Raw genomic sequence first — 23,321 nt, forward strand, 5'->3', positions numbered from 1 at the left:
AATTCTTATCTTTTTTTCTGGGAAACTTATTCACTTAGTCTGTTTTGCTGCATTCATGAGCTACAATTTTTAATTTTTAAACCTGAAATTTAGTCAACCTCATTACCTGCTATATGGACATGTTTTTGGTGTTATTTAATTGATGACATATGTGTTGTTTTCATTCCTATTGCGTCCTGTTAGTGTAAAATGAATTTGATGAACTAAACACACCCTTCTATAATGAATTCAATTCTTCAACTCAAGTCCATGAAAGCTATGATCTGTTTGATTCTTATGGGTATGCAGGAAAAGTATTGTAGGATTTTTTTTTGATGAATAGGTACTGCAGGAAGCCTTTTGATTAAAGAACATCATTTCCTGTATTACTCTGTTGCAGATAGATGATCATGATTTGGTGGTTTTTGTGTGTTTAATTAATCTATGTAGATATGTTTCATTTGAGAGTTTGTTTTCTGGGTTGTTTGTGGATTTTTTTTTTCTTATTGTTTCTATATTGGTTTGTGTAGGCACTGTGTTTTCTTGAGGTTATATTGTAATGGGTCAGTGGTGAAACTTTCAAAAGCCAAATTTTAAGAACAAATAAAGATTAGAGCCAAACAGTGGAATTTTTAAATGATGGGATTACAAGAGCACTCCCATCGGCTTATGCACCAAAAAAGAAAAAGAAAAGGCATTTTGCATAAGCCATTGAAATGCTGTAGCAAGTTATAAATTTTAGAGGCAAAGTGAATAAGCCGATGCAAGGGATTTTTTGTGCATTTGGATGACCTATTATGCATTTTTAAGGTTTATGCATAAGCCATTGGGAATGCTCTAAAGTCATTGTTTGGCCATTGGGAAGGCTTTCATCTCAACCAAATAGAGGGCTAGGCAGTAGATTTGCTTGTGTGTGCCTCTTTGGTTAGGTTCTTTTTTATTATGTGGATGCTTGTGATTTGTTATGTTCTTTTCACAGGTATAATTTTTTCTTTCTTATTGTTTCTAGTAGTTGTATCATTTTCAAGATTGAAGGACTTATAAATTTAAGTTTTCTTTTGCAGGCTAAATACACATTATTTGCAATAACTTTGGATTTCTTTTTCTGAAAGTTGTAAGCTTAGCTTGAGCAAAGTAAGTAAATTCTAGTTAAAAACTTATAAAATTTTATATTTGTGATGTTGGAAATTGGATTTGTGGTGGTATGTTGTGTTGGAGCAAGCGGGTGGCTTGCATGGTGTTATAAGGTGGTTTAAATACATATTGGGAGTGTTTTACATTCTTTTGAATTATGATTGGGTATTGTTGATTAGATGTAATGAATAGTAGAATTTAATACTTGTAAGCATTATAGTTGTGATGTTTGTATTTGGTTTTCTTGTGGATTATTGGTTTGAATGAGTATTGTTGATTAGATGTGATGAATAGTATTTTATTTGATTTAAATACCTATAAAATTTTATATTTGTGATGTTGGAAATTGGATTTGTGGTGGTTTGTTGTGTTGGAGCAAGCGGGTGGCTTGCATGGTGTTATAAGGTGGTTTAAATATATATTGGGAGTGTTTTACATTCTTTTGAATTATGATTGGGTATTGTTGATTAGATGTAATGAATAGTAGAATTTAATACTTGTAAGCATTATAGTTGTGATGTTTGTATTTGGTTTTCTTGTGGATTATTGGTTTGAATGAGTATTGTTGATTAGATGTGATGAATAGTATTTTATTTGATTTAAATACCTATAAAATTTTATATTTGTGATGTTGGAAATTGGATTTGTGGTGGTATGTTGTGTTGGAGCAAGCGGGTGGCTTGCATGGTGTTATAAGGTGGTTTAAATACATATTGGGAGTGTTTTACATTCTTTTGAATTATGATTGGGTATTGTTGATTAGATGTAATGAATAGTAGATTTCAATACTTATAAGCATTATAGTTGTGATGTTTGTGTTTGGTTTTATTGTGAATTGTTGGTTTGTTATTCTTATTTTACCTAAGTAGCTTATAGACTTAGATGTTAGAATACATTATGCATGAGTTGTCCTTATTTTGCTAAAATAGCATTCATCTTGCAATTGTAGTCAAACATGGATAAAAGTTGGATGACAATGGGTAAGACACCTGATGGCAGATTAAGTCGTCCATATATTGAAGGGGTCAATGCATTTATTAATTTTGCAAAGACGGTTGTGGACTTGAGTGGTAATATTCCGTGTCCGTGTATTCACTGTGTGAATTGCTATCGACAATCTCTTCATACTGTGCGTATCCATTTGCTTCATCGTGGGATTATGCAATCTTACATTAATTGGCATAATCATGGAGAATCTCGTGTATTGAACGAGAACATTCATGATAATGAAATGTCGGATGGTGATCATATGGATGGTATCGATGCCTTGGTAGGTGATCGAATTAGAGGGGAACCGAGGAATGTAATCGAAGATGAGGAGGTGCATCATTTTGACAAACTTGAGGAAGATGCAAAGCGTGAGTTGTATCCGGGTTGCACTGATTATAGTATCTTGAAGTTTGTTATTGAGATGTTGAATGTAAAGGTAATGACCAACTTGAGTAATAAGGGACTTGATATGATGCTAGAATTGTTGACAAAGGTTCTACCGAAAGGTAACTTGGTTCCAAGGTCAACTTATGAAGCAAAGAAGATATTACGTGACTTGGGCATGTCATACGAGCATATAGATGCATGCAAAAATGATTGTGCACTATTTTGGAAGGAAAATGAAAACCTTGATAAATGCCCGGTGTGTGAGGCGCCTAGGTACAAGGATACACGTGCCCAAGGTAAGAAGATTTCTCATAAGGTATTGCGTTACTTCCCGTTAACACCGAGACTGAGGAGATTGTACATGTCAAGCCAAAGAGCTAAGGACATGAGATGGTATATAGACAAACGTGTGGATGATGGGATAATGAGGCATCCAGCTGATAGTGAGGAGTGGAAGGAGTTTGATTTGCAATATCCTGATTTTGCCCTCGAACCTCGCAATGTAAGGTTGGGGTTGGCTACAGATGGATTTAATCCTTTTGGGAATATGAACAACAACTATAGTATGTGGCCTGTCATACTTATCCCCTATAACCTACCGCCTTGGCTGGTTATGAAAGAGCCATATTTTATGTTGTCTTTGCTTATTCCTGGTCCTCATCAACCGGGAAATGAAATTGATATTTACTTGAAACCATTGGTTGATGAGTTGAAGGAGTTGTGGGAAGAAGGTGTAGAAACGTATGATGCTTATAGTAAAGAGCATTTCCAGATGCGTGCAACTTTGTTGTGGACAATACATGATTATCCTGGATTTGGTAACGTGTCCGGGTGGAGGACAAAGGGTTATCATTCTTGTTACACTTGCAATGATGAACCATATTCAGAAGGTTTGGAAAGTAAAATTGGATTCATTAACCATCGAGCTTATTTGCCTATGGAACATCGTTGGAGACATAGTCGATTGCATAATGGTTTACCAGAGAAACGGAAGAGATCTTTAGAGTTACAAGTGGGAAAGATACAAGAGCAGCTAGATAGAATGCCAAATATAATTTTAGGAAAGCATCCAAGTAACAAGAAGAGACAACTCATTGGGGAGCCAAATTGGTCAAAGGTAAGTATTTTGTATAAGCTTCCATATTGGAAAAATAAGAAGCTTAAGCACAACATTGATGTTATGCATGTGGAGAAGAACATTAGTGAGAATACTTATGGTACTTTGTTGGGCATTGAGGGGAAAAACAAGGACACTGACAAGGCACGGATAGACTTGCAAAATATGAACTTCAGGCACACGTTGCATTTGAAACAACGTCCTGATGGATCATATGACAAGCCTCGGGCTTTCTTTTCATTAAGCCCCAATGAAAGGGATGGTTTTTATGACTTTTTGAAATCAGTCAAGTATCCAGATGGCTATGCAGCCAACATATCAAGGTCAGTGAATGCAAAAAATGGTAGATTATCTGGTTTGAAAAGCCACGACTGTCATGTGCTACTACAACGAATTCTTCCAATTGGGTTGCGAGGGTTTGCAGATAAGGACATTAGTATTGTATTGTTTGAGTTGGGCAACTTCTTCCAAGACTTATGCTCAAGGACCCTAAAACGGAGTGAATTAGAGAAACTAGAAGAACGTATAGTTCTTATACTATGCAAGCTTGAGAGGTTCTTTCCTCCAGCATTCTTTGATGTTATGGTCCACCTTGCTGTTCATTTGCCTCGAGAAGCAATTCTAGGAGGCCCGGTACAATATCGGTGGATGTATCCAATTGAAAGGTAATTAGATCATTTGATGCATTCAACAATTGTATCTTTCCCACGTGGTATAAAATCACATATTGTGCGTATTTTTTCCTCGTAGGTACCTTGGAAAATTGAAAAGATACGTTTCCAACCGAGCTCGACCAGAAGGTTCGATTGCAGAGGCTTACATTCTTAAAGAATGTATTAATAACTGGTCTTTGTATATTGATGGGATCGAAACTGTACATAACCGAAGAGAAAGAAATGAAGATTTTGGTGAATCTAGCGAAGGATTGGTAGTTTTTTCACAGACTGCCCGACCTACAGGTGGTAGGCGGAATGATGGCGACTTGTCTCGTGCATTGCTTGACACTGCTCATTGGTACTTGTTGTACAATAGTCCTGAACTAGAGCCTTATTTAAAGTATGTGATTTCATATGCATATATTGTTTGATCAAGTTTTGAATATTATCTACAATGCTTAGCTGAAAGTAAATCACCTTATTTTTAACAGCGAACATAAAAGTACATTGCATAATCCTACTGGAGAAGCCATAACTCAAATCCAACGACAAGAGTTTCCTAAGTGGTTCAGAGAACGTGTAAGATATTTGAAATTTAATCACACTAATAAATTTATGAGATTAAATTTATTCGTCATTGCTTATTACTAATTAATATCACTTGTGTGTCATTATAGATGAATAGATTGAAAGTTAACGAGTCATCAGAAGCTATTAAACAGTTATGGTCATTAGCAAATGGTCCTAAACCGCATGTGAAGGAGTACACAGTTTGTATGGTCAATGGTGTAAAGTTCCATACAAAGGACCTAGACAATCGTCGTGTAACCCAAAACAGTGGTGTATGTACCGAAGGGGACCATGAGGGAGAAACGCACAACTTCTTTGGTCATGTGTGCAAAATTTGGGAATTAGAGTATATGTTTCGCCATAAAGTTGTTTTGTTCCAGTGTGAATGGTACAATACTGGTACCAAGGGTCGAAGGAGAACGATAAGAACCGATGCACACTGCACGAGCATTGATGTTACAAGTCAGTGGTATCAAAATGACCCCTTTATACTTCCTAGTCAAGCGAAACAAGTTTTCTACCTTCAAGATACCAAATTGCGTGACCCTTGGAAAATTGTGCAATGCATCCAACATAGGGGAGTGTTTGATGTCCCGAAAGTCGGGGGTGGAGAATCCAATGATAATACAGAAGATAGTGACGCATTCCAACAAGAAGCAATTGTTGATGTTGTCACTATCAATGTTGATGACAATATTATTGAGTATTGTATGGGTGATGTTGAAACTGAGGTTGTTCCTGAAGGTGGAACTTCAAGAGACGTTAATCAAAATGAAGAGCATGACATACCTGATGTCGATCTTGATATAGATTATGATATGTAAAGTGCATAACAATTGTCTTAAATGTTGTTTGCTTGTCTTAAAGTTTTATGCTTATCTACTTGTGAATTGCTTGATATGGAGAATGGTGTGAACTATGATATGTAAAGTTAGTAGTAATTGTTATTGAGATGTTTTGTACTTATCTTGAACTTGATATGGATATTGATGTGGTCATTTGTTGTGTTGAGTTAGTAGCAATTGTGTTCAAATTTAGCACTTGTGAATTGCTTGATATGGAGAATGGTGTGAACTATGATATGTAAAGTTAGTAGTAATTGTTATTGAGATGTTTTGTGCTTATCTTGAACTTGATATGAATATTGATGTGGTTATTTGTTGTGTTGAGTTAGTAGCAATTGCGTTCAAATTTTGCATTTTTGAATTGCTTGGTATGGATTATGACGTTAAGTTAGTAGCAATTGTACTTATCTTTCATGTCAATACATAGTTTCAAAAAATGCCCAAAAAGGCCAAATACACTCATAATATACCGAGTTATGAGATGGCAAGATTGGATAGAATGAGGCAAAACCAAGAGAAAATTGATGCTTTGGGATTGAAGCACATCTCAACTTCTCTAAAGGATTCTGCTCAGTCCAATTGTGCAAAAAGGAAAAGAAGTAGAGCTAGTGTTGTGGTAGATGATGATTATGTACCACCTATTGGTGACGATGAGAATGATGATGAGTCATCTAATTCTTTAATCAATAAGGTACAATAGATGTTTCATAGGGTACAATAGATAATAACTTTGTTGTTCCATTATTTGTAATGACTTTGTTGTTAAATTATATATATGTTTGTTAGTTACAAATGGCACCAGGACGACTTACACGCTCACGAGGTGAGGCATCTATCCCGGTGGTCCAATCTACGGTTCAATCTACGGAAACATCTCTTGAAGTAAATCCTCTCGTCCAAAGTTCTTCTAGTGCGGAGGCTACCGACGCATTAACTAACACGACTGGTAATTACATAAAACATACTTAATTACAACTACACCCTATCTTTACTATTGATATTATACTTAATGTACATGGAATGTATAATTTTTTAACATTGATAATGTTTAAATAGGATCTACTAGCAGAAATACTCGTGGAACAACACGTGGTATAGCAGTACGGGCACTTGTTGAAAAAAGTGGTAAGTTGCCAGTACGTATAGCTGCAGAGTATGATGCTCCTGTTGGGACTAATGCATGCAAACTTGTCAATCAAATTGGTGTACAAGTGCGAAGTAATTTGTCCAGTTACAATGTGAAAAATTGGAAAAGTGTTGATGCTGCTACTAGAGATGTGGTGCTTCAAAGTATAGCGGTAAATTTACATTGATAGCGTCTAACTTGTCTTTGTTGTCATTAAGCATATTAAGTACATATAATAATATTTTTATAATACATATACACTTCATTTTACAGGATCAGTTTGAGCTAGAAGGAGATTCTAACTTGGTGGACAAAACAATAAATACAAAATGTGGAAGATTATTGAGTTGCAGCTCTAACAAGTTGTATCAGACTTATAAAAAACTCGTACAATCTCATGGTGCTGACTATGCAAAAAGCCACCCGCCAAAGAATGCCACACTTAAGCAGTGGACTGAACTCATTGAAGGGAGATGGACCAATAAGGACTGGCTGGTAAATTATTTATCCAATATTTACTATATTATGTTGTCAAATGATTAGATTAATACTTAGATGAAGTAAATGTATACTGTTTTATTCATGAACTAATAAATATCTTGAATGTTCTTTATTAGGAAAAATCAAGAATTAACTCTGAAAATAGGAGCAAAACTTCAGGCAAACATAGATGCGGGTCAAAGGCACTTGCTGTTAGGGTTGATGAGGAGGTGTGTGTTTTTTCATTTTCTTAAACCTTAGTGTATTACATGTTATGATTAATTAACTATAAATAACTAACACTTGAATGTTAATTAATTAGACAAATAATAATGGTGGTCAAGTTCCTGAATTGGCAAAAATTTACAAAGATGTTCATTTCAATCCAAATACAAATAGGTGGATACAGCCTGAGGATGAAGCGACATATGTATGTGTATCATTCCATCTCTATTATTCTATCTTTATCATGTTTGTAAAGTTATAACATATGTATTATTAATGTTGTGATTGCTTGTTTTTTTATCTTTCAAATGGTAGGAAACTATTCTCAAAGTGCAAGAGGATCATTGTCAAGATCCTAATGCAATTCCCCTTACACAAGAGGAGATCTCAAACTTGGTTTTTAAGAAGAAATCCGGTATTGTAAAAGGACTTGGCATGAGACCTTCCTCTTCTCTAGTAACCACTGCCTCATCTAGTTCGGTGGAGTATATTCATCGGTTAGAAAGTGAGATAATTGAGCTCAAAGAGGCAAGAGCTAGGGATGAAGAGGAGCGAGCTAAGGAGCAAGAGGCGCGAGCTAAGCAAGATGAGGTCCAAAAGAATATTCTTAATTTTTTGAGGAGCAAGGGTTATGATGACGCTTTTACCTATGGAGGTGGTTCATCTTCAAGCTAAATCACTTATTGGTTAGTACTTTATCTTTAAGTTAAAACACTTTATTTTTTATGTATCATTTGAAACTAATATTTGTCACGTGATAGGTTATTCAATCTTTAGTAGAATTATATTTGACTAAAGATTTATATTTGTGCAGATATCTTATTGGTGGCTTTAGGGGATTTCCTTCAGGCATTATTTGAAGATATATGAGGATATCTTCCGTTGGTTTTAATTATATTATGCAACATTTTTTGTATTGTTATAAACATCTTAAGTTATTGTATGTGTTGCAAACAATTATTGTATGTGTTGCAAACAATTATTGTATGGAAGAAGTTTAAATTGGATACTTATTTTAATTTTAACTTGTGGAATGTATGGATCAATTTTTTATAAATGTGTTGTTGGAATAAATGTGTAAATCAAATGTGAGGTTTTAATAATGTAATGACAGGTTACAGGTTAATATCAATTCCATGAAAATAATAAAAACAAAAATTAGTTTTAGTGACGAATTTTTCGTCACAAATATAGCAACAAAAAATTTTTTTAGTGACAAAATATTTCGTCACTAAATGTAGGGGAATTTTGTAAGAAATGGTTTTAGTGACGAAAATTTTCGTCGCTATATGTGTATGAATTTTCCTAAAAATAGTTTTAGTGACGAATATTTTCGTCACTATATGTACCCAAAAAAAAGTTTTAGTGACGAATATTTTCGTCACTAAATATGATTTAATAAACTGAAATGGTTTTAGTGACGAAATATTTTCGTCACTAAATACTGTTTTTAGTGAGGAAAACATTTAGCGACGAAACGTTTTCGTCGCTAAAAGTTTTTTTTTTTAAAAACAAATCGGACTTTTAGTGACGAAATTTTTCGTCGCCATGACTTTTAGCGACGGGGCTACAGCGACGAAACGAATTTCGTCACTAAAAGTCCAATTTCGTCACTAAACGTTCTTAGTGACGAAAAACAGGACTTTTAGTGACGAATTTTTTCGTCACTAAAAATACATTTTCTTGTAGTGTAAATCTATATAATATATAATAGCCGAAAATGTTTAACTATTAGTTGACCTTCTAATATTTAGCCACATACATTTTGAGAGTCCCATAATTTTACTAATTTGCCCAAAGAGAGTTGCAAACCAAAGGGAGTCATAAGCTAATACGTCAACCCAAAGTAGAGTTGAAAGCCAACTGCAACTCAGGAAGCCACCAAAACCACCATCGTTATTATTATTTAAAATTTTTTATTCTCTTTATTATTTAGTTTAAAAGGCTCAAAAAATTTGAAATATTCACAAACCCAAATGTACACGCCATAAACTAAAATAAAAACAAAACCCCAACCTCTATTTCTAAATCAATATGGTACTTCCCTCTCTCTCTCTCTCTCTCTCTCTCTCTCTCTCTCTATGTTGATTTATGCTTTTTCTTTTCTTTTTTGGTTTCTATGAAAGACAGTATTATCAATTTTCTAATAAAACTGAGAAGAGCATCACTTTTTTATTTGTATTTTATATATAAAATTTTGTCTTACAGGCAATTAATGGTGAGGTGAATTTGTATTTGTTTAAAGGAGCAGCCAGCTTGTCCTAGCTAGAAGGAACGAAAGCACATAAGGATGGGCTATTATGTTTGTTAGGTTCTAAGGAATTAAGAATTAATGTATTAGAACTTTAATGTGTAATGTTGGCAAACCATGATCAAAACATTTAATCTAGATTTAGGCTACTCAAAGTGTGTTTTTGTGTAAAGTTGGAATCGAGTGTACTGCAGGATTTATTATGTAAATCTGCAAAGCTCGATCGATCAAAAATTAGACTTGATCGATCGAAGCTTGTACAGATTGTTTTTCTATAGAATTTTTCAACTTAAGCCCAAGCCCATATGACATGTAGGGTTTTATGCTTTAGCTTAAGTATAAAAGGAAAAACCCTAGCCACGTTTTATTGTTGTTGTTTATGCTGTATGTATGAATCTCTTGTAAGATCTAGAAGAGTTTGCCTTCATACATACTTAGAGTTATCAAGAATCAAGATTCATGTCAAGAGCTTGAAGATCGTTTCAGTTGCTACACAAAGAGCTTAAAGAGAAACACAAATGGGAGTACTTGTGGTTGTTGTGAATCCAAGAAAGAAGTAGTCTGTAGACTCGGAGCTATCACGTAGTCATGATAGTAAGTTTTCTACTCGAGGTAGCACTAGGATGTTAGTGGTCTAAGTTGCTATTGTGTAAACTTCAATTCTTTCATAGTGGATCTGTTTTACCTTGAGGATAGTTAGGTTAAATACTCCCCAAGTTTTTTACCGGTTTGGTTTTCCTAGGTTATCATGTTGTTGTGTTCTTTATTTTTTGCACTATTTCAATGATATGATTTATCTGTGTTAACCTAGATCTGCATAATTTACCTAAGTTAATCACTTGGCTAAATAACTACGTTAATCTGTTTACGTTTAAGGAGCCTAAAAACGTACAATGTTCTTATGTATGTTCTAATTATGCTTAACGAACAAAAGCACATAAAGATGGATGGTTATGTTTGTTCTAATTACGCTTTTTGTTCTAACATATGATGTTTATTCTAATTATGCTTTTGTTCACCACATAATTGTTGTTCACTCATACCTCTCTGTTTTCTAATTCCACAGTTCATAGCTTTTTTATTTATGGTCTTTTGATTTGGAAGACCAATTTTGCTGTTAATTTTGATTTTGTTTGTGGTTTTGGATCCCTGAGCTCAATGCTGATACCATGAAATGAAGCAATTTCAAACCCTGTTTAACAATCACCACCAATCTCCTCTTTCAAATGTACGTTCTTTTCTCATTCTTTCTCTCATTGAAACACTAGCAATTCAGGGTTTTTTTTTTTTTTTTTTTTTTTTTTTTTTTTTTTAATGTCTATTAATAATTAAGGTTAAAATAATCAACAAAAAAAAAAAAAAAAAATCAACGGGATTTCAAATAAAATTCTGATTCATTAAAACTTCTCTCGCCTACTTTGTCACACATTTTCAAGCTTCTCAGTTCTATTTGAACTTCTCCTACACTATATATTGTTGCCCATTGCACACCATTTGCAATTTCGACCAACACTGGATAAGCAGGTTTTTCTATTGTTGATCAGCAAAAATTCAGAAAACAAGTGGGGAAGGATTTGAACTATATCTATATCTTTCCCTGTAGAATTCAAAGGTGAGATTTTTTTTGAAATATTAATCCAATAAAAGTTATCAAGTAGTGTAATATTGTTTAGAGTTAAACCAGGTGTTACTTGAATATAACTAAATCTCTGTTTTTTTTTTTTTTTTTTTTTTTTTTTTTTTTTTTTTTTTTTTTTTTTTTTTTTTTTTAAAGAAGAAAAGTTAGTGGATGCCCTAAGAACATTTGTTAGTAAACTATTTTAGAAAAGTTTTTAAAGGAAAAGAAAAAATTAATTGATTTTTTGACAACTTTTTTTTTTTTATAATTTCTCATTAAAGTGGTATCAAAACTTTTCTAAAATTGTTTATTAACAAATATCCTAAGGACATCTATTAGACAGACCCTTTAAAATTGTTTAAATTTTCCATGCATTTAATAGATTACCGACTATTTATTAACTTAAACTAAAGCCTTCTTGGGTTCTTGTCGACTTTCTGATCAATCACTGAATAGTTAGTTACTCACCCCCCTTAAACACCTAAACTAAGTCAAACTTATTATATGATTCATGTATTTGATTGTTTTTGGATGCCTCTATCAGATTCAAATCACCATTCTTTTACCACTAGGGGTGGTTGGTCTAGTGGTCATGGGCTCACTCCTAAGGGTTTGGGAGGTGAAAGTCTCACATTCAAATTCTGCAATGGGAAGCATCTGAGAAGTTACTTCATGCTCTCGGCTCATGCTCACTAGCGTCCTTGATGACAATTATGGCTCATTCAGATCTTCTACTCCCACGGGCTTGGGCCCAGTAAGTAAAGTGTCATTATGGTTACGCCCAGGTGGAAGACGTTAACTTAGGTCGTCCCCCTCTACCCATTTTTCGTTCATCAAAAAAAAAAAAAAAAAAATCACCATTCTTTCAATTAAAAAGTTCAGCATTGCTAGATACTTGTGTGTTTGGGTATAACTTATAAGCTATTTTTTACTTTTTAGTTTTTATGTATAACTTTTTAAAATCTCACTTTTTATTTCAGCAAAAAGCTAAATAAACTATTTCCAAACGGACATAACGGTCTATCCAAAGATATTAAAAAAAAAAAAAAAATATATATATATATATATATATATATATAAATATCTTTATAAAAAGCATAAACAAAGTCAAGATTCAATCATTTGTACTGCATAGTGCTCATGTCCATAGATAAAAGTTATGTAATAAGACATTCACATCAATGTAGCTATTTTAATATTTTCGCAAACTCAGGCATCAGTCTCAATATTTTGTCCCACAATTTTAACATTGGAGAGTACCCTCACCAGACTTGGCGATGCTTTGGTCCTCGCTAGAGAATAAAAAAGAAAAAATCCATCACTTAATAAATTATTTTTTATTTCATATGATTTTTGGTGGTTGTTGGTAATTGGTTGTATGAGTTGCTTGGGATTGTGATTTTATTTGTTGTGATTAGTGGTATGGTGATTGGCTATGGTGGTGTTGAAGGTGGGGCTTGATGGTTTTTGTGATGGAAAAGAGAGAAAAAAATAATTATCAAAGAGAGAGAAAATTATATTTAATTAGAGTAGAGAAATAAATATTAAAACTGATGTATGTGTCTATTTTTTAAAATAGTTAAAAGAGAAGTTTTTGAGGTTAGTTTAGCTAAAATGCTAGAGAGGTTGACGTGAATGTTCTAAAGATTTTTTTTTCTTAAAAAAAAAAGAAAGAAAGATGTAAGACGACTAAATTTCGAGTTTGAAATAAAGTCAAACAAATAAAATAGTTTCACAAATTTGTATTTGTATTGATGAATATGTGGTACAATTCTTTGTGATTATAAAAGAGTGATCCTCTGATTTGATCTCCTTGAAATATTTTTTTATTAGAATTGCGGTAATGTGATTTTGATTCAAACACAAAATATCCTTCAATTTGGCTGAAGAATGGATCAAAGATCTTTGAAATAGAATTACAATGAATCTCTAGCTATAAGCTTGTTGGAAATTCTTCGTACTTCGTGTTCTTCGTGTGTTCTTCTTCTTTGAAGGTTGTCGGGGGCGGTTTTTTGCGTGTAGCCACGTGCCTTTGGAGGTGTGGCTTTGCTAGGCCCGGATTTGTTTTGGGGAGGTCAACCTGGAACTCGACATTGGGCCACACAGGCAATGGCTATCGGTGTATTTTTAAGCCTACAAAATAGATAAAACCCAAAGTTTTAGAATCATGATAATAGTTGAAATAAATAAATAATATGTTTAACATGATAGTTTTGATTAAATGGTGAGTTGATACGTTATTATTATGTTTATTAAGTTATGTTTAATTAATATTAGAAAGTGTTTAATTAGATGTCCAATGTCCAACAATGGGATGAGTCCAATAGTCCATGTTTAGTTGTGGTTCATGGTTCATGGTTCATGTTCAACATGATAAGGTATGTCCGGCAATGGTCCATGTCCAAATAATATATATGTCCAAGGGTGATTCATGTCCAAATAATATGTGTCCAACAATGGTTTATGTCCAAGTAATATATGTCCATTGGTGGTATATCAAATTATTAATATGTATGTTTATTATTAGTGAGACCATGTTTATTAAATGATGAGAAAATGGTAAAATGATAATGAGTTAACATATAATAATGTAATTTCAAAGATGGAGAAAACATTGACTTATCTTTTATGTTTCTGACTCTAGCCGTGTAGCATCACTTTGTTCTTCATGTGATTTGTGGCTCTAGTCTTATAGCGTTAATGAGCTAATAAGATTCCAGCAGTATAATGACATTAGTTGATGGTATGATAATAATGAACAAAATATACTTGATAATATTAGTTTGAAGGTAAAATATAATGACTTATCTTCATAGTTTGGAGCTTCAGTCGTAGGACAACAGTGGACTTAGACATTTCAGCAGTGTGATATAATGAGTCCAGCGGTACAATAGGATATCATGAGTCCTTCCATGGCAACTTCATGATTGAAGGGGAAAAATTAGTGCAATTGGAGGGAGAGAGAGTATGTCCAGCTGTGTGCATAGGTTGGTTAAGTTTATCCCCTTTCATCATACACTTAAATGATTTTCCTCATGTAATACTCTTTTAGTTTTTAGTCAAATATGAGTGATATTGCCTTCCATAAGAAGGACTTTTGATTTTATAAGTTTTTGCCTTTCATAAGAAAACGGCTTCTGTTAATAAGTTCTTGGAAGAGTGTTTGAGTTGTTTTAAGATATGTGGAGATGGAAAGAAATATGTATATATTGTGAGATATGGTATTTGTAATATGTATGGGAATTATATGTAGATATTTTGTTGTACATGGATCTTGTATATGTATACTTTGTAAGACATGGAGCTTAGAGATATATGAGAAGTATGTATGGGTATTTTGTGAGGAATGTGTTTTGTAAAATAAATTGAAGTATGAGATAGATAAATGAATGTTAAATGTAGTAAAGGCTGCTGCCGGGATTATTTTTTGCATTATGACATTGGTTATGTTGCTTTCTAAGAATGAAGATTTTGTATGAAAAATAAAGAATGAGATGGAGATGTATTTTGGACAGCAAAAATGATGAAGTTTCAGAATAATGGAGTGTGGAAAAGATGGATAATGGATAATGGTATGTTGTAACATGTGTGTTGTGTTGTTATCTATGAAAAGAGATTTTGTAAAAGGGATGAAGAAAGATATGGAGATCTTTAAGAGATATGGTAGCAAAATGAATGGAGTTTCAGAATATTGAAGATGAAAGAGGGCTAGTGTGTAATGCTGTGTTCTAAGAAGAGATATTTTTATAAGGGAGATGGAGAGGTGTAAAAATGTGTATTTTGCAGCAAAAATGAGTAAAGTTTCTGCATAAGAGGGTGAGATGGATCAGAGAGGGAGATCAAAGAGAGGGGTCAAAGAGGATAGATTAGAGAGAGAGGGTTGGATCAGAGAGATCAAAGAGGGCCCCCTTGGTGTGTGGCTTAGTCCTCTTTTTATAGAGCCAAGCTATGTAACTAAATCAGAACTAGTTGAAAGGAAGCTTAGCAAATCAGGAAAAAACTTTGACAAACTAAGTGGTCTTTTGTTTTTTTGGCCAGAAGAAGAAAGTTTGAGACTTAATGGCTGAAGTTATAGCTGTAACAACTGTCAATCATAGCTATTACAGTTGGATGATGTCATCCGAATGACATCATTTGCTTGGAGGAAAGTATTTAGCATTAAATTCATGATTTGACTAAAGATGATGAGATAAGTTTTATGAGATTTTTCTGGTACCATAGCTAGAGCTACTGCAGAATGTGTTGGAACTGTTTCAGTTTCTGCAGAAGCTGTTTGCAACTTCCGCTGGAGCTGTTTTTGGTGTTTTCGACTAAGTTTTCTTTCTTGGAAAATATATTTGATGAAGTTTTAGAAATGTAATCATGGTCTTTTTGTATTTTAACCAAATCTTGGAAAGTAAGGAGAGCATTTTAATGCTAGATATGAGATATTAATATATATTTAGCCATGTGCTTGGAATTGATTTATATGAAAATAATGATATGATATAATTATATTTTAAAACTTATATTATATGATAAACATTAATTTTTATATAAAGAGTATGGAGAGTTTTATCATTTTAAGTATTATGTGATATGAGAGGTTTACCCAAATATTACCTATTACATACTGACCCGTCAGAGTTCAGGGAATTGAGAAAGACACGCTAAGCAACATGATTTCCTTTATCAACTTTGAACCACTAGAGCTTTACTGAACATACTTCTTGGTCATCCAAACCACGACTCCCAAAATTCCCCTAATAAGACTCATGAGCTTAGATCATGAGCCAAAAATGAGATGATGTGCCATGAGCTTGAACACGGGTTTTGACGTTTTTTTGTGTAAATATAGGCTCTTTTGGGCTTTAAAAGAGGTTTTTCCAAAATCCATGATAATGTTTGTTAGGGTTTTTTTTTTTTACACCTAATTTTATTTGAGTACCACCTATTTATCTTCAAACACCACTAATAAGTTATTGGGTTTTCCCAAATATTTTTTTTGTTCTATTATTATGTTAATCACAAATGTTTTATATCTTATTATCTAAATTGAGTTATGATATAAAACATCGCAAAAAAACCCAATTCTCATTGGCAATATCAAAAACCCAATTTTAACCCCTATTAAGCTTTCTTTAAGCTCCTTAAGCTCTCTTAAGCTCACTCACAACCTTTCTCTGCCTATAGTCACCATAACACCAGCATTCACTACCTTGCTTACACCTTCCTACTCCATAAACGTCCCATAACTGACCAGGACAACCACTCTCTCTGAAACCTTTGGTTTACTTACTACTTTGCTCATGATTTAGCTTTCCTTAAGCTCACCACTCATCATCTTTAGCTTACACTCATCTAATCTCAAATATTTTTCTCACCCCTCTACACAACCATAGCTCAAAAATGTCCTCCAACTAGACACAAATGGCCCATTACTCACAAAAAGCTTCAATCTCAATGTTAATCCCATCTCACTCACTCAAAAATAGCCCACATTCACCTCATTCATGCCTTATAATTATACACTAACCAAAATTTTAGTTTAATACTTGCTGCACTGAGCTGGGGATCTTTCTCTTCCTTCATTCGATCCTATTTTTCCTCTTTTATTTGTAACTATGGAGCCTTTAATCATTGTTTATTATTATGATGAAGAATATAATGTATTTGTAACAATTGAATTTTTCCCTCACAATTGATGTAATGATGGTTGAAAGTACTATAAATTCATTTTACCAAGACACACAAGGACCCCCAGGAGTGAACATTTTCCAAAATTTATTTAATCATTGACTGCTGGACTCTAAGTATAATTTCACCCCTACCGCTGGAGATAATATTATACCGCTAGAGAACTGATTTAAACTATGACGCCATAAAAAGACTAGTAATATAACAAACTAACAATACTAACATGTTTATTGGGCTTTATTGTTGTCTTCTTGTTAGGGTGCAGCCTCTATCTCTTGCTTGGGTGGACTTACACCACACCGATAGCCTTTGGGCTTTATTTCAAGGGCCCATCGTTGAGTTTCGGCTTGACTACCCCATATTCTATTTGGGAACATCAAAAATTTTCCCCTCAACAATGTTGACATGGTGCAGGTTGCCAATGAAATGAAGTCATGTGGTGTAAAAAAATTTTCCTCAACAAAGGTTTATGGCGGAAATTCTTTGAGGCTTTGGAGGCTTGAATTCATAGAGTTTCACCAATTTCTGGTTTCTTGAAGTTTTTGGAGGTTTTTGAGCTTGATTTTAGCAAACTTTAAGATAGGCAGGTAGTTTGGACGATTTTGTTTTGAATGTTTTTTGTGTTCGAGGTTGAAGTTCTTAGAGACTTTAGAGCTTGATTCCAACAAAGCTTCTATATTTCTAAATCTTCTTTGATGCTGCATGTGCTCTAGATGTCTTGGTGTCTTCCAAGATCTCTCCCAAGATGTCTTGATGTGTATTCCAAGATGTGTTGGTGTGTTGAAATGCCTTAGGAAGTCTTCTATTTATAGGAGTTTGGGGGTGGTAAGTGACACGTGGTGAAATTTGATTGGTAACATGTGTCATAGTCTGATTGGAGGAGCTTTAAGAATTTTTCTCCAAGATACGTGGCATCTTTTGATTGGCCGAAATGTCTTGATTTTCAAGATGACACATGTCAACACCCGATTGGATTGCTAATGTCATTACTTACACGCACTGGGCTGCTTATGTTATTGCTTACACACATCGATGTATGATTGGTTTTTGCATGCTTTTTGTGTCTTTATTTCAACAATACTTGACAAATTTCTGTTGGTTTATGAACAATAATAGTAAAACCTAGTAGCAATACGTAGCTTTTTATAATTGATCATACTTTGTGAACTTAGTAATATAATGTGTCAGTTTGTAATAGGTTGAGAATTTTCCGTCTCAACAAAAGAATTATGTTGAAATTGTTAATTTCACTACGAGAAACTGTTTAAATTTTCTCTTAAACTTCCATGAATCAAGATAATCGAAATTAACAAAATTTGGTGCAGCTAGTTACCGTTAGTACCTTCCACAAATTGCTTTTAGTGTTACCCATTTTAGCGAGTGAAAATGGCTGTACGAATTTAAGGACATAAATATACATGTATCAATAATCAGCCTATAGAATTTCTAGATTTAGAAAATAAATAGAATTCACCCTGAAATGTGATTCAGGTTCACAATCAGATACTATCAGTTCCGTTATTTACGATAATAAATATTTAAAAAATCGGATACTTCCAAAATTCAGACAGAATCTCTGTATCCCCATTGGAAGATCCCCCATACCCAAAAAATTAAAATTAAAAATAAAATAAATAAAACACGTGCCTACTATTTAGCGACAGTTGTATAAAGCCGGGGCCCACTATCTAGCCCTTTGTGAGATCTAACACTCTCAATACCATCCACACGCCGCCACTCTCTACTTCTCTCCATTCACTCTCTCTCTCTCTCCCTCTCAGAAAATGGCTTCGGCTACTTCACTGTTTTACTCTTCTCTCACTCCTAAACCCAAACTGGTTTACCAGAACCCCGTACCCAAACACCGCCCTTCACTACTTATTGTATCCAGCGCCACCAACGACAACAACTCGGCTCCGCCGACGGCTTTGAAAAAGCGCCGCCCCGCCGACGAGAACATCAGGGAGGAGGCGCGGCGGCACCGACTCATCGACGGCGGATCCCCCTCTGAGTTCAGCGCCAAGTACGTCCCGTTCGGCGCGGGGAAGTACTCGGCCGAGTCGTACTCGCTCGACGAGATCGTGTACCGGAGTAACTCCGGCGGGCTCCTCGACGTCCAGCACGACATGGACGCGCTGAAGAGGTACGACGGCGCGTACTGGAGGTCGCTGTTTGACTCGCGCGTGGGGAAAACCACGTGGCCGTACGGCTCCGGCGTGTGGAGCAAGAAGGAGTGGGTACTACCGGAGATCGACCCGGACGACATCGTTTCGGCCTTCGAAGGCAACTCCAACCTCTTCTGGGCCGAGCGTTTCGGCAAAGAGTTCTTGAACATGAACGAACTTTGGGTTAAGCACTGTGGAATCAGCCACACCGGTAGCTTCAAAGACTTAGGCATGACCGTCTTGGTCAGCCAAGTCAACCGCCTCCGCAAACTCAATCGACCGGTCGTCGGAGTCGGCTGCGCTTCCACCGGCGACACGTCGGCAGCTTTATCGGCGTACTGCGCCTCCGCGGGAATTCCCTCCATAGTCTTCCTCCCGGCGAACAAAATCTCCATCGCGCAATTGGTTCAGCCGATCGCCAACGGCGCCTTCGTCCTCAGCATCGACACCGATTTCGACGGCTGTATGAAACTGATCCGAGAGGTCACGTCGGAGCTGCCGATTTACCTGGCCAACTCGCTGAACAGCTTGCGACTCGAGGGTCAAAAAACCGCGGCGATCGAGATTTTGCAGCAATTCGATTGGGAAGTTCCCGATTGGGTGATCGTACCGGGTGGCAATCTCGGTAATATCTACGCTTTCTACAAAGGCTTCAAAATGTGCGAGGAATTAGGGCTCGTCGATCGAATTCCTCGCCTCGTGTGCGCCCAATCGGCGAACGCCAATCCTCTCTACTTGTACTACAAGTCAGGGTGGAAGAATTTCAAGCCTGTAACCGCGAATTCAACGTTTGCAAGTGCGATACAGATCGGAGACCCGGTTTCGATCGAGAGAGCAGTGTACGCGCTCCAGAATTCGGACGGGATCGTGGAGGAGGCGACGGAGGAGGAGCTGATGGACGCGATGGCTCAGGCCGATTCGACCGGCATGTTCATCTGCCCTCATACTGGTGTGGCATTGACGGCTCTGATTAAGCTGAGGAAGAGTGGCGTGATTGGGGCTAGTGATAGGACTGTGGTGGTTAGCACTGCTCATGGCTTGAAGTTTACGCAATCGAAGGTCGATTACCATTCTAAGGCCATCGACGGTATGCAATGCCGGTTCGCGAACCCGCCCGTGCAAGTGAAGGATGATTTTGGAGCGGTTATGGACTTGCTGCAGCAGTATTTGAAGAAAGGTCCCAAAGTATGAGAGTGAGCGAGCAGTGTAAGTGTTTTTTTTTTTTTTTTTAGCACTTGTGTTTGTTTTGTGTTTAATCATGAGGCACGTATGCATTTTTTGGAGTTAGTAGAATTGCTCTGTTTATGGATCAAATTCTATCATACTACGATTGGCTAAAAATTTTGTGTGCTAAAATTCTATGATAGCTTACATTTATTGATTTATTTGGCTTCAAAAGGATAAAGTGGATAACTGTATTTAGAAATTGATATTTTGAAAAAAAAAACTGTATATAAGTTGACATCTATGATTTTGAGACACTACTAAAGTTAACAAGATCTGTGCCTATAATTCTGGAGACACAGTATATTTTATAATTTTATTTTCGTAATTGTTAAGGTGGGATGTTATGATTTATACTAATAAAAGCTGTATCGGTAATGGACTTGTCTTAAAATAATATTGCTCTAATTATAAAATTGTGACATCAATTATTATGAAAAATCTTTGTGTTCTTGACCGTGCTTTTGCATTGAGAATCGTCCACATGCATGGGGTGGTCTACAATGTGATGCTTAAGGTGGTGGTGTCATTTCATCATTGCCTTTAGAAGTTCCTCCAACATTTTCCCATATGTATGGCGTGGTTTACTTTATTGTCCGTTGTGGTGGTGTCGTTTCATGTAGTTAAAGTGTGTCTTAGAATGGAACATGAGGACGTGGCAGAACTTAGAAATGGAAAGCATTTTTATCAGCTGAGGCTTAGGAATGCCTTGATTTATGATTTTCCTTTGTTCTTTCTTTTGACATATGAGAGGGAAAATGCTTTTTTTTTTTAATATTAAATTCATACCAAAATTCTTGTAACTTAATGTGTGAATATCCTGAAAAAAATTCCTATCAATCACCAGTTACTATACAATATAATCTATGAACAAAGGAAGTTCTGTTCAGTTTTGTAGTCTTGGATTTCAAATTTTGGATTTAGACATGCACTGTAAAAGAACGCAGCAACTTTTTTTGCTACCAGGTTTTTGTTTTTACTTGCGTTTTTGCTCTAACACCAAAAAAAAAAAAAAAAATGCAGAAAACGTTTCAGGTGAAACAAATATGGCCTGAATTGCAGAGGAAAGCAGCAACTTTTGCAGTAAAGAAGCAGGCAAAGTTTTTCTTGTTTCTATTTTTGGAAAAGGTTTATACCTAAATTTTGACTTGTGAAATCCCGAGAATATTTGTCCAAATAAATTCCGTACTGTGAGTCTGACTTCGAAGATATGTTAACTCAAAGTTATTTTTCTCCACTACAGTTTTGCATGCTTTTGCTAAATAAGTAGTGGGGATGATGATGATCAGCAAAATCAGGCCATGGAACATGCTTATTTCTGTTGTGTACAGTTATTTTTTGTTTTCAAGGTATCCCAGGGATGTTAATTATTGTTTTTATTTTACATTTATTAATCTTTTTGTTATGCTTAACAAGTTAATTTTCTTTACGAAAAAATTTGTGTGGAAAAAAAAAAAAAAAAGGGTGGAAGAGCTAACACAACAAAACTACGAATCTTGACCCTATTCATTTTCCTTTTGCCTGACTTTCCGCTTTGGGACCATAGCAACTATGATCATAATGCATGTGTATACATTCTTGTAGTTGGCTATGAGAGAGAGAGAGAGAGAGTCTGCTCAGTGTTTACAATGATCAAAAATCAAAATTCAAAAGAAGTACAAAGAGAAGACATCATGGGAGGAAGTTGTAAAAGAGGGTTGAAGGAAGAAATTATTTTAGAAAGTACTGAATTTCAATGGAACTCCCTTCCGAGGGAAAATTCTATTACACACAAAGACCAAAATGAATGAACTCGAGACTTTAAGTCATAATTTTAAACTTGAAATCATGGCTTAAAGTCACGTGTTTAGTTCATTTTGAGCGGTGTATGAATGCACACAGTGTGTAAACACTATCGTTACACCCTAAATTTAACAGAGATCATCATTTGGTCGTTCTTTAGGCTAAGGTGAAAAGCCCTTGACTAATCAAGTGCTTCTACGTTGTCTCCAACTGAGTTGCTTTTAAATTGATGAATGTACATATGTTGATACAGCCAAAGTAGAAAGTTGGTATTTCTCAAAAAAAAAAAAAAAAAAAAAAAAAGTAGAAAGTTGGTTGTTTAATTTAAGTTTAGGAAATGTTAATAGATACCCTAAATACATTGATTTTAAAAATATTTTTAAAAGCTTTTTTTAAGGGAAAAGGAAAAGGCAATTGATTTTCTTGACAACTTTTTCATGAAAAATTTATTAAAACTTTTCTAAAATGATCCATTAACAAATATTTTAATAGTACTTATTAACAGGACCCTTTAAGTTAATTCATATATAAGTTTATTGATCAAAAACAACAACAAAAAATTTTGATTTTTTTTTATTATAAAAATACCATGTCGGTAACATTTCTACAACAAATTTTAAGTGATAAATTGTTATTAGTTGTTATTGGTGGGTAAAAAAGTAATTTCAATAGTTGATTCAAATTAGAATTAATAACAACTTACCATCTATGATTTATTGTAAAAGTATTATGAAAATATTGTAAATGTAACACCTCTCTTTTTTTTCTTTTTTTCTTTTTTTTTTTTAATTTAACATTTAGCTATATAACTTAATCTAAAAACTTAAGCTTATGAGTTTGAATTCAACGATGTTATATTAACCAATTTTTTTTTTATCATTATTATAACTTAAGCCTATGAATTTGAATTCAACTACAATATATTAACCAATCTTTCTTTTCTTATCAATATTATTTGCCAATCTCTCTGTTCTTATTATTATTATTTGACGTGATTTTACCCACTCTAGGCTACCCAACAAAAAAGTCCTTGTTTTGATCACCGGCCTTTACAAAAAGGTCCATGTTTTGATCATCGGCTGAAGGCGCAATCAAG

The 23,321-nt window shown here is 34.8% G+C and overlaps 2 protein-coding genes and 1 non-coding gene across 7 annotated transcripts; all 3 read left to right on the forward strand.

Moving 5' to 3' along the window:
• The first annotated feature begins 2,068 nt into the window (after window positions 1–2,068).
• On the forward strand, window positions 2,069–5,657 carry LOC126701142 (uncharacterized). Its single transcript, XM_050399271.1, has 4 exons — window positions 2,069–4,272; window positions 4,358–4,663; window positions 4,755–4,842; window positions 4,941–5,657. The coding sequence occupies exons 1-4, from the start codon at window positions 2,069–2,071 to the stop codon at window positions 5,655–5,657; spliced, it is 3,315 nt and encodes a 1,104-aa protein (XP_050255228.1).
• Window positions 5,658–8,914: 3,257 nt separating this feature from the next.
• Window positions 8,915–9,059, forward strand: LOC126716248 (small nucleolar RNA snoR111). Its single transcript, XR_007652060.1, has one exon. It is a non-coding gene; the product is annotated as a small nucleolar RNA snoR111 (small nucleolar RNA).
• A 9,704-nt stretch (window positions 9,060–18,763) lies between these two features.
• LOC126714176 (threonine synthase 1, chloroplastic) lies at window positions 18,764–23,252 on the forward strand. 5 transcript variants are annotated; one of them, XR_007651562.1, is made up of 3 exons: window positions 18,764–20,425; window positions 21,467–21,571; window positions 21,687–21,837. XR_007651562.1 is itself a non-coding variant. In XM_050414203.1 (2 exons), exon 1 carries the CDS (start codon window positions 18,839–18,841, stop codon window positions 20,408–20,410), a length of 1,572 nt encoding a protein of 523 aa, XP_050270160.1. In that variant the 5' UTR covers window positions 18,764–18,838; the 3' UTR covers window positions 20,411–20,425; window positions 23,236–23,252. The 5 variants fall into 5 exon arrangements, 3 of the variants coding, with proteins under 3 accessions (XP_050270160.1, XP_050270161.1, XP_050270159.1); XR_007651563.1 differs by having other exon boundaries at window positions 21,479–21,571; XM_050414203.1 differs by lacking the exons at window positions 21,467–21,571; window positions 21,687–21,837 and adding an exon at window positions 23,236–23,252.
• The last annotated feature ends 69 nt before the right edge of the window (window positions 23,253–23,321 follow it).

Source organism: Quercus robur, chromosome 2 (assembly GCF_932294415.1).
Source record: "Quercus robur chromosome 2, dhQueRobu3.1, whole genome shotgun sequence".
NCBI classification, from domain to species: Eukaryota; Viridiplantae; Streptophyta; class Magnoliopsida; order Fagales; family Fagaceae; genus Quercus; species Quercus robur.

What these genes read in the sequence shown, in the direction of transcription:
- LOC126701142 (XM_050399271.1), top strand. Translation starts at nt 2,069, where the DNA reads ATGGATAAAAGTTGGATGACAATGGGTAAGACACCTGATGGCAGATTA. An exon ending in TGGATGTATCCAATTGAAAG is followed by an intron (nt 4,273 to 4,357) that starts GTAATTAGATCA and finishes TTTTCCTCGTAG; the next exon opens with GTACCTTGGAAAATTGAAAA. An exon ending in CTAAGTGGTTCAGAGAACGT is followed by an intron (nt 4,843 to 4,940) that starts GTAAGATATTTG and finishes GTGTCATTATAG; the next exon opens with ATGAATAGATTGAAAGTTAA.
- LOC126714176 (XM_050414203.1), top strand. Translation starts at nt 18,839, where the DNA reads ATGGCTTCGGCTACTTCACTGTTTTACTCTTCTCTCACTCCTAAACCC.